The 11,058-nt window shown below is 51.3% G+C and overlaps 1 protein-coding gene across 1 annotated transcript; it reads left to right on the forward strand.

The window, feature by feature from the left end:
* Window positions 1-5,827: 5,827 nt before the first annotated feature.
* On the forward strand, window positions 5,828-10,036 carry LOC101829860 (apolipoprotein L2). Its single transcript, XM_013111045.3, has 3 exons — window positions 5,828-5,958; window positions 6,779-6,905; window positions 8,956-10,036. The coding sequence occupies exons 1-3, from the start codon at window positions 5,928-5,930 to the stop codon at window positions 9,830-9,832; spliced, it is 1,035 nt and encodes a 344-aa protein (XP_012966499.1). The 5' UTR covers window positions 5,828-5,927; the 3' UTR covers window positions 9,833-10,036.
* Window positions 10,037-11,058: the final 1,022 nt, after the last annotated feature.

Genomic DNA, 11,058 nt, shown 5'->3' on the forward strand with positions numbered 1-11,058 from the left:
TGCCAGATGGCTTACAGCAGAGAGCTACTGTCAAGTTCAAAGCTGAGGTGTCAGTCAACTCCAGGGAGAATCTGGTGGGCCCATGTGTTCCATGGCCTTAGCGGCATCCTCACTCCAGTGTCTGTCTAAACACAGCCAGCTCCCTTTGTCTTTAAATTTATTTGAAGGATAAAAACCTTTTTTTTTGGTATGTATTTATCAGGGTTTCGTCTGCATGTGTGCCTCACTTGTGTGCTGGCGCCACAGAGGGCATCAGACCCCGCCCCAAACTGGAGTCACATGTGGTTGTGAGCCACCATGATGTGGGTGCTAAGAATTGAACACCAGGGCCTCTGTAAGACAAGTATGCTAAGCCACGGAGCCATGTCTCTACCCCCTGAAAATTAAAAAAAAAAAAAAGACTTTATGTTTGTGGTGTGTGTGTCCAGATGCGCACATCTGGACAGAGTAGGGTCCTAGGAATCAAACTCGGGCCGTCATTGGCAGCAAGTGCCTTTACACACCGAGCTGTATTTTTAATATTTAATGTATGAGTGCTCTATTTGCACATACAACTTAATGCCAGAAGAGGGCATCAGATCCCACTATAGACGGTTGGGAGCCACCATGTGGTTGCTGGGAATAGAGCTCAGGTCCTCTGGAAGAGCAGCCAGCGCTCTTAACTGCTGAGCCATCTCTCCAGGCCCTCTGTGTCTCTTAAAAGGATACTTGGCATTAGATCTAAGGCCCACAGAAGTAACCCCAGATTCGCCAACACCCCACTGCAGCCTCCATTCTGGTTATAGCAGTCAGGTGCTGTAACATTCAATGTTATGCTGTGGTACATCAGTGACATCAGCCAATGCTCCTTGGTGACTGAGGAGTGTGGTGACACTCTGGGCACATGCTGCAGAGCCACCTAGTGGAGGTGCTCCCCTCCATCCATCCGGGAATCTGCTGAACTTGAAGCTGGATCTGTGGTTAAAACATCTTCAGCACTTAGCAGAGTCCTGAGAACGTTGGTCTCTTGGTTCAACTATTCATCCTGTTTGAAATCAGAATCCCAGAGCTGCTGTGTTCACGCAGCAAATGTGTCTGATGCTCCTGATGATTGCACATGCACCAAACTGAGGGCAGCGTTCTGAGGGTAGCGTTCTCTGCATTGCAACACAAACGTTTGGTAATCATGGTGTCTTAGTTAGGGTTTCTTTGGATGTGAAGAGAACCATCACCATGGCAACTCTTAAAAAGAAAAACATTTTGTTGAGGCTGGTTTACAGTTCAGAGGTTTAGTCTATCGTCACGGTGGGAAACATGGCAGCATGCAGACAGGCTGGAGAAGGAGCTGAGGGTTCTACATCTCGATCCGCAGGTGACAGGAAGTCAACTGTAACACTGGGCGTAGCTTAAGCGTAGGAGATCTCAAGGCCCACCCCCACAGTGACACAGTTCCTCCAACAGGGCCAATCCTAATAGTGCTATTTTCTGTCAAACCACCACACACGGTTTAGGTCCTATCATCTTTATACTTAGTTCTTAACCTTGAAGCCAACACATTTGGAGATTTGATGTTCCATCCGAGCAAAGACAGGACCGTTTTCTGAATAACGCTGGTGGCCAGGCCGCGGTGGCTGAGAGCAATGGCTGCCCTTTCCATTCCCAGGCCATCATCTGTAGCTGCCAGTGAGGGATATGGTTCCCCTTTCTGCGTTTTGCAGTCCTGGCAGGTTTGTCTGTGCTGACCGCTTAGGTACTTCAGAAGGCCCGTGTCACACGCTCAGCTGGAAGATCCCTGTCCCCTCCTGCATTCTCTAGAGAAAGAGACCAGCAGAGGCGGTGCCTGTTCTGGGGCATACAGTATAGTGTTCAGCTTGTCTTTGCCAGTGTGTGCTGGGATCAGGGTAACCATGATGGCCAGGCGATTTGGCTGCTGATCCCTGCATCCCCCACTAGGTGGCGCTGGCATTCTGTCTGACTTGCTCCAGTTTCATGGGCTGAGATGCCAAGCCCTGTGCTGTGGGCAGACATCCTGGGAGACTGTTTTGAATGGCATCAGTCAAGCAGAGCTGTTGCGTAGTAGATCTTCGGGTATCCGGGAGTTTCTGGGGTTCAAGGCATCTATGTCCTATCCCAACAAGTGAGTCTGCCGTCCAGTTGGCTACACCTAAGACTGCTTGAGAGACCTGTTCTGGTCTATTCCACACTCTAATCATCACTGCAGACTAGCTGCTCATATAGACATTTACCTGGTTCTGCACCTTGCAGTAGTTTTGTCTGGCTGTTGATTAGTTATGTCAATCCTGATAAAGGAGGAAGACTTGACGGAAGTGAAATCACAGAAAAAAAAAACCAAATAAGCATAAGCAAAAAGGGGGCGGTCAAGGATCACATGCCAGAATGCCTGTCCCTACCGGTTTGAGTCTTGGCTCCACCCCTGCTCGTCTGATGGGGACAGAGCCTGGCTCCTGAGACACAAGGGCTCTTATCCAGTCCTCCTTTGACCATCTATTCTGTTTCAGGTCCTGTGGGGGGAAACTGAGGCCCCAGATGATCTGCCAAGGGGTCCAGACTGGTTAGCTGGACACACAGGCCTGCATCTCCCCTGACTTCTGGTGTCAGTTAGTGAGTGATGGAGGCAGAAAGCAGAAGCTGGTCCGGGTGTCTGGAGAGGCAAGGGGACCAGGTGCGGGGACCGAGAGGGAGCACATGGCCAAACATTAACCACCGAGCCTTCCCAGCTCTGTCGTCACATGTTCACTGTGTAGACAGATCATGGGTGTGGAGAGGCACAGGCTAACTCAGAACTTTGTGGAGACAGCGTCCCCCTAGGAGCCCCAGGCTGGCCTGGAGCTCCCCATTATTCTGGCGTCCGATCCACCATCTCCTCAACTCCCGTGTGCCGGAATTCTAGTTTGTGCCACGAATGTGGCTTTTAGTGGTCACGCTTGGTGCTCACAGCGAATGGGCCAGTGCTGGGCTCCGCCTTGCCTACCAAGAGCTTGTGTTTTCAACTGCTGGATAGGTCACCTGTGCTGCTGGCCCCCAGAGGCCACGCCCACCATGGGGATGGGTTTGGAGCCTCTGCAGTGGGAGCCGGAGACAGCAGTCATGGGGAGTGTGGTGCCACGGAGACTGTGGGAAAGCCAGGAAGCAGCGAGGACAGAACGGAGGTGTCTCGCCATGGAGTTGGGGAGGCCACTCCAGGGGGAGGGCCGGCCATAGCAAAGACGCGGACGTGTCATGGTCACTCAGGTAGGATGGTCTTGAAGGTCTGTGGTGGAAGCAGGGGATGGTTGTGAGGGAGGGAGGGGCCACAGTGGGCTCCAGGACTGGCGTGCTGACCAAAAGGACTTCAACTTGACCCTGAGAGGTCGTCAAGGACTCCTTAGAAGGAGCAGCTGTCCTCACTCCTTCCTTCCCTGCCCAAGGAGGACGCCCCAAGCTAACTGGCCATGGGAGGATTTGCTGAACGCTGCTCGGCTCCAGCTAGGGGAGGAGAGGGATCCTATCAGGGCCGCACAGCTGGGGGGAAGAGGGCTCCTATCAGGGCTGCTGGCCAGGTGTAGGGCAGGGCCAACCCTGGCTCCTCTTCCCCCAGTGTGGCCTCTGTTCTTTCTGGAACAGCCTCCCTATGAACTGAGCCACAGGCCCCCTCAAGAGGTTCTCCGTGCCCCGAGTCAGCACCCAGCTGCAGCCCACGACCAGGTCAGTGCAGGCTTTACTGAGGGGCCAAAGGCTGGAGAACGGGGCTTTCCTTGGGTGTCAACTTCTCTGCCATGCTGGGGGGTGTGTGAATAGTTACAAAAGAGCATAACAAAGAACAGAGAAGGCTTTATCTGGTTATGAGGGGGAAGGAATATTAACGAACCTGCCCAGAACAGATTGAGAGATTCTAGGAGCTCTGGGGCATCCTCCTTTTGTTGCTCGTTGAGGAACTGGGGCGCTCTGTCGTGGCAGCTGGTCGGTGCCTTGACCTAGCCCCGAGGAGGTGTGGGAGCTAGGCAAGTCTTGGTTGAACGTACCCGGTGGAAGTTAACCTTGTAATGGAGTGCTGGACCAAACATGCCTCAGAGTACCTGCAGAGCTGAGCAGGGTCAGATCTGAAGACAAAGGTTGCAAAGGGAGAGTCTGTAGGCCTGTCACTGCTTCTGCCTGGCTTCCCTGTGCCTGGAAAACACCGTAAGAAACAATTCTTACCGAGTACTGGCTTAGGCCATCCCAGTGGGGTAGAACTGCTTTTAGCTTTTAGCTCTCTGCCTAGGAAGCAAGTCAGTTTCTTTTTACCCTTTTAAGTATCTTTTGTTTGTTTGTTTGTTTGTTTTTTAGATTTTGTTGTGTTTGTTTTTAGAAATAGGGCCTCACTGTGTAGCCCTGGCTGGCCTGGCATTTGGTGTGTAGACCAGGTTGGCTTTAAATTTACAGTGATCCGCTTGCCTCTGCTTCTAGAGTGCTGGGCCACCACACCAGCCTAGATTTACTTTTCAAGTATGGATGTATTCATGTACACATATATATTCATGCACATATACATACATGTGGAAGCCAGAGGACAGCTTGTGGGACTCAGCTCCCTCATTTTACTAGGTGGGACCTGGGATTGAACTCTGCTCATCAGGCTTAGCCGCAAACACTCTTATCTGCTCTACCACCTTGCCCGCCCTCTACATAGCTCCTCGGGAAATATTCTGAAATGCAGGCCAAGTACTAGGCAAGGAGCTCGTTCTTTGCACTACTGTTTACACAAAGGGTTGGAAATGATGTGAAGTCCAGTGGTTAGGGACGATGGCGGACGGCTTTGGACAGCCCAGAGCACGTACAGAAACAGAGACAGGATGTGGCAGGATTCTAAGGCTTGGTTGGATGTAGGATGTGTGGGCCTTGGGGAGCCCAGGGGCACTGGTGAATTTGTACCCTGCAGGGCACAGGCATTGCTGTGGTTGGGAAGTGTTCACAATAGACTATGCATGAATAAGAGGACATCCTTCCGGTTGTTTAAGGAGCCCAAGGGAGGGGCACCAGAGGGTGAGACGTGGCTCAGAATGGTTTGGATTCATGGGCTAGCTCTAACACTTCTACGAAGACTGGGGATGTGAGCTAACCTCGTGGTCTTCCTTCTCTGATACGATGGGGCCACGGTGCTCCTCATCTCGTGGCACGAGCCTGGTGGCCTAATGAAGCGTATGTCCAGGGAGCCTTGTGTGTCCAGGCAATAAACGGCAGTCCCTATCATTAACTCACATATGTGTTCCTACTCTTGGATGGCTGCCAGGTCATCCCTTCTTATTTTCTGTGTACAAATTCAGATGTCTCCCATAGGTTCATCACCACCCGATCTTACTGGAGCGGGAAGCCTTTGCCTTGTCTGGAGCCTGGGGCTTGGGGTGAGCAGTTAGAGGCAGGTGACGAGCCGCTTTCTGCGGAGCCCGTGGAAGAGAAACACTCTGGATAAAGTCTGAGTGTTAGGATACAGTGCAAGGGGAACCTTGGCGCGTTCCACGGCGGGCGAGTTTGACCGAGGCGGAGGGACAGACACGCCAGGCAGACAGAGCTTAAGTGAGAAGTTTTATTAGAAACAGGAGGGAAAGGGGAAGGAAAGAGAAAAGAGGTAAAGAGACACAGAGACAGAGAGGACGGAAGAGAAGGACAGACAGGAAAACCCAGGGGACGGCAGGAAAGAGAGCATAGTGTGCGGAGAGGGAGGTGTCTTTCTTTTAAAGGGGTCCTTTGTACCTGGGCTGACCAGAGAACTGCCTGAGTGCATTCTGCCAGGTGACGGGGCAGGCCAGCGAAATGCCTGAGTCCTTACCCTGATCCCTGCCAGGTGCTGTGGAGGGGACCTGAGGGACGTAGCCCCTCGTGGCTTGCCTTCTCAGCAGCTGCTCCCCTTCCAATGCGCGGCTTGGCTTCTCCTCCTTGCAGTTTGGACCAGAGACCCCGCAGTTGACGCCATGGACCCATCAACCTGCGAGGGCTCCTCAGGTACTTATATTCGTCTGGCTTCTTCTCATTTGTGGCCTAGACCTCCATTACTGAGTGTAGAGTGTTGTGCCCAAATTCTGAACCCCAAAATCACCAAGAGACCCATTCTGAGGCAAAAGCAAAGAGTCTTTTATTATTTAATGCGTTAACTCCATTGACACAGACCCTCCATCCGTTCCACATGGCAGGTGGAATGAGAAGACTAGGAGAAACTGTGAGGTGGGAATTTATTAGGCAGCGTAACGGGGTATGCAATGGTCTCAGGATTGGTGCGCTTCCAGGCTTGGGCAACCTGTCCTGTGTTGACTGGTCAACTGGTTGTTATGGCCCATAGGCCCTCCCAGGGCAGTTGCTATGCTCATGCTCTGCAAGTCACTGTTAGGCCACTTTTACCATAAAGCACATCCAGAGCCCGCCAGCTAACTTTTGATTGGTTCCTTGCACTGTGGAGGGTAGCTGACCTCCTAGTGACTAGGGCAGCTCCTGCAAGGTCACAAGACTAGAAACTAAGCACACGCTGAGTCAGGGGCCTTTGTCTTGCTGGGTCTCTTCTGCAGCCTGTCATGGCTGCTAAAGCAGGGGGCTGGGTGAGGGTCTGGTCCCTTCAAGAGAAGTTGAGAGCAGAGAAGGTGAGACCCAAGGGGGACTATAAGAAGTCTTCCAATGCCAGCTGCCCTCCTGGGGGGTGCAACCAGGACTCACCTCCTCCCTGTCCCGCCTCCTCAGGTAGACCAGGGCAGGCTGGAAAGCTGACTCTGTGGTCACTGTCACTCCAACTCTTCCGGTCTGCCCTCTAACCTTACTCTTCTTTTCCAACTAGGGGGCAGAACCTTCATTGAGGAAGTCACTGAGTACCTCCGGCACAGAGCGGGTAGGGAAGATCTGCGTTTGCTGTTGGCTGAAGATGGAGCCTGGGAGGCCTTCGTGGCTGAGGCTGAGTTGTCCAGGTCACCTGCTGTTAGGCACTCCCTCCCTTTTCTGGATTTTCTTCCCTGTCTATGGATGGCACAGCCTCATTCACTATGTGCCTCCCAGACCCAGTGCCCTTGTTCACATGCTAATTCTCTCCAAGCCTTTTGGTGGATACACCCAGAACTGTGCTTTGGGATTGTCCCATCGTCTCTCAGTGACCTTGAGAGCCACCAAAAGGATGGCCCATACACCGTCTTCCAGGCTGACCTGGATCTTTCATTCTGGAGGTCAATGCCTTTAGTCTCCAGTTCCCTGGAGATCAGAAATGACCCCAAAGCCCCCACCACACAATGCTTGGTTAAGCCTGAGCACCTTATATGGGACGTGCCCGGGAACAGAAATGTTTTGGATCCTGAATTTTCCTGATTTTAAAATACTTTCAATATGGTACATCGTGGGAATGAGATCCAAGTCTCAAAGCAAAACACACTTCGATATTTTTTACACCTAGTGAACATCTTAACTTCTTATGTTCTTGTTAGCGCCCTTGTGTTTGAATGTGGCCGGTCCCCTAAAGTCAACAATGGAGCTTTCCATTGGGACACCATTTGAAGCTTTTCACACTTGGAATATTCAGCCAGAATTGCTCAGTTTGAATGAGCTTCCTGCCAAAGTCCTAGCCAGACGCAGATAGTCTTGGCTGGCAGGGCGTGACCTGGCCTACTGCTTGCGTCTCAGCAGCTGAGGGCAAAAGGAAGGCATTTCATGACACTAGCAAACATTCTATGAATTAAGGGTGACTTACACTCCAATCTTGCCCCCCTGTATTCATCAGCAGAGTCCGCAGTCCCCTCCTCTTCACCTCATCCCGACCCCGGCCTGTGTTGCTGGCCACAGGGTTACCCTTGAGTAAGAAAGCATCTCCATCAAACGCCTGACACTAAGAACATCTTTCTTTTTGTGTTTTTTGGACAAGGTTTGATATATCCCACATTAGCCTTAAACTCAGACATAACCAAAGACGACCTTGAACTTCTGATCTTCCTGCCCCTGATTCCCAAGTACTGGAATTACTGGCTTGTGACACGGTGCCTGGTTTTATGCAGTGGTAGACCCCAGGCCTCAGGCATGCTAGGCAAGCACTTTACCTACTGTACCAGTCCCCAGTCCTTAAAGAACATCTTTAAAAGGTTTTTAAAACCTTATTTCTGTTTTAAGTGCATGAGTCTTTGCCTGCGTGTGTATGTGTGTGCCTGGCGCCCACAGAAGCCAGAAGGCGCCATTGGATCCCGTAGAACGGGCATTTGTGCACTCCCTCGTGGGTACTAGGAATCAAACTTGGGAACTCGGCAAGAGCAAACAGTGCTCTTAGCTGCTCCTTCATCTCTCTAGCCTCAAGAGCATCTTAAACAAACAAACACATTTATTTATTCCTTTATTTTTGAAACAAGGTCTTTCTATATAGCTCTGGTTGTCCTGGAATTCTCTATGTAGACCAGGCTGACCTCAAACTCAGAGATCTGCCTGTCTCTGCCTCCTGAGTGCTGGAATTAAAGGATAGTGCCACAATGTCTGGCAATTTATTCGTGTGTGTGTGTGTGTGTGTGTGTGTGTGTGTGTGTGTGTGTGTGTACATGCACATACCTGTGGAGGCCACAAGAGGGTGTCAGATCCCTTGGATTATAGATGATTGCCAGCCTTTTGATCTAAGTGCTGAGATGCAAATTCCAGCCCTGTACAAGTTCAACGAGCAATCTTAATTGCAGAGCCCATTCTCCATCCCCCCAAGAGAATCTTAACATGTCTTTTACTGTTTATCCTCATTTACGAAGGACTATTTATCACTACCAAGCCTTCACCATCAAACGGAAGATTCTGTGTGTCTATAAAGTCCTTCCTGAGCCACAGAAAGCAGCTGTCATTTGCACAGGTCACGTGTCACGGGGCCTATAACAAACCATCTGTTTTATTATCTGACAGCACTGGGCATGGAACCCAGGCCCCATGCACATTAGACAAGCACTCTACCCTTGACCTAGGTCGGCAGCTAAACTCTCTCTCTTAATCCCCTGATGCCTGTTACAGAGCTGATGCAGACACATTGCGTGATGCTCTCAATGCCCTCACAGCAAACATGGCTGAGGAAGACCAAGACAGGTTCCAACATGACTTGCAGGACACGGAGAGTTTTGTGGATATGTTTCCTCAGGCGAAACTGGAACTCGAGGGGCACATCAGGAAGCTCCAGGTCCTTGCAGACAAGGTTGACAAGGTACACAGGGACTGCACCATCTCCAAGGTGGTGGCCGGCTCCACCAGCACTGTTTCTGGAGTCCTGACCCTCCTTGGCCTTACTCTGGTACCTGTGACAGCTGGGGCCAGTCTGGTGCTCTTGGCAACGGGGATGGGCTTGGGAGCAGCAGCGGCTGTGACTAGTGTCTCCACTGGTATTGTGGGCTACACTAGTGAGTCATCAGCCAAAACGAGAGCCAGCCACCTGATGTCAGCCAGCATGGTCAAAGTGAAGAAGGTTGCAGAGGCTCTGGTTCATTCAGGGCCCCAAGCCTACGAGTTGTCTGAGAATTGCTGCCGAGTCCTGCGATGCCTTCAACAGAGCATCTGTGTCATCAAGCTCACCGAAGCCAACCCTGCGTTAGCAGCCAGTGCCAAACACCTTCTGACCATAGAGAGCATCTCTGCCCAAAGTGACAATCAAGTGAAGAAAGCCTTTAGTGGCACTGCTCTGGCAACGAGCAGAAGAGACTGGGTCATGAATGTAGGCACAACAGGTGTGTCCCTCACTGGGGATGTGGTTGGCCTTGTGAAAGAATCCAAGCGTTTGCACAAGGGGACAAAAGCGAAGTCAGCTGAGGAGTTGAGGAAGCAGGCTCAGGAGCTGGAGGGGAAATTGAAGATGCTCATCCAGATCTATGACAGTTTGCAGTCAGGCTCAACTCAGTAACATGCTTCCTCCCCAAAGCAGTGCAGAAGTCTGGGGAGGTGTTTGGGGCAGAGACAGGGCCATGTTAAGAGGAAATCAAGCCCCTCTAGCAAGGTGTTCAGGACTCAGACATCTCTTCTTTTATTTTTTCTTTTATTCTTTTTGGTTTCTCGAGACAGGGTTTCTCTGTGTAGCTTTGGAGCCTATCCTCGCAATCGCTTTGTAGACCAGGCTGGCCTCGAACTCACAGAGATCCACCTGCCTCTGCCTCCCGAGTGCTGGGATTAAAGGCATGCACCACCAACACCTGGCTGACATATCTTTTCAAAACCTTTGTTTTGTTGTATATGCATGTGTGTGTATCTGAGCATGTGGGTGTAGGTGCACTCAGAGGCCAGAAGAGGGCATCAGATCTCCTGGAGCTGGAAGTTGTGAGCTACCTAATATAGGTACTGGGAACTTAATTCTTGTCCTCTGCAAGGCAGCCAGTACTCTTAACTGCTGAGCCACTTTTTCCAGCCAGGGTTTGCCATTTCTGTGTCCGAGCACTGCAAGACAAGTTCAGGTAGCTAATGGAGCAAAGAGAAAGCAGCAGGAGCCTGAAACAAGGGTCCAGAGGGGACTAGAGAGTGTACTAGTGGAGGGTCCTCCGAAACAGTCGATTTCAGAGGAAAGACCACTTTTGGGGGCTTGGACAAGGAGGGCTGTGTAGGAGCAAGCAGCGAGAAGGCAAGGAAACCGACAGGCTGGGGATGGGAGAAAGCCAGAGAGTTCTGTATGTGGAGGAGCCACAGTGACTTCCTAGGATGGCAGTGGTGGTGGTAACAAGGATGGTGGCCACACCAGAGTGGGCACATCAGTTGTCAAGGGGCCAGGGTGCCCAGAGGGCAGTGCTGGGGAGTGACTGAGATTGGAGTGACAGGTCAAGAAACTTTGTGGTGTGTTGAGGGCAGCCTGCGGTCAAGAGATGCACATGCTCAGAGCTACAGCCCAGAGCACGTACAGCCCAGAGCTTAATAAGAATGAGCTCAGTTCCTGCCATACAGTTCTGTCAATTTCCTTCTACTTGCCCTATGAAAAGCTCCCAAGGCAAGTAGTTTCGTGTTTTTCCCTCTTGGGACCCATGCTACTCCCAGGGATTTTGCCCATGTTAACTTTCCCTTAACAGAATCTGCCCTTGCTTGCTCTGGGTGTGTCCATGTCATTAATCATTGTTGACATGAGACAATGTGCTTGAGAGTCGCAGT

Source organism: Mesocricetus auratus, unplaced genomic scaffold, assembly GCF_017639785.1.
Source record: "Mesocricetus auratus isolate SY011 unplaced genomic scaffold, BCM_Maur_2.0 Super-Scaffold_100010, whole genome shotgun sequence".
Classification (NCBI taxonomy): Eukaryota; Metazoa; Chordata; class Mammalia; order Rodentia; family Cricetidae; genus Mesocricetus; species Mesocricetus auratus.

Excerpts from the sequence above, each read along its gene's own strand:
- LOC101829860 (XM_013111045.3), top strand. The coding sequence starts at position 5,928 with ATGGACCCATCAACCTGCGAGGGCTCCTCAG. Across the intron at positions 5,959-6,778 it reads AACCTGCGAGGGCTCCTCAG|GGGGCAGAACCTTCATTGAG; the intron begins GTACTTATATTC and ends TTTTCCAACTAG. Across the intron at positions 6,906-8,955 it reads GCTGAGGCTGAGTTGTCCAG|AGCTGATGCAGACACATTGC; the intron begins GTCACCTGCTGT and ends TGCCTGTTACAG.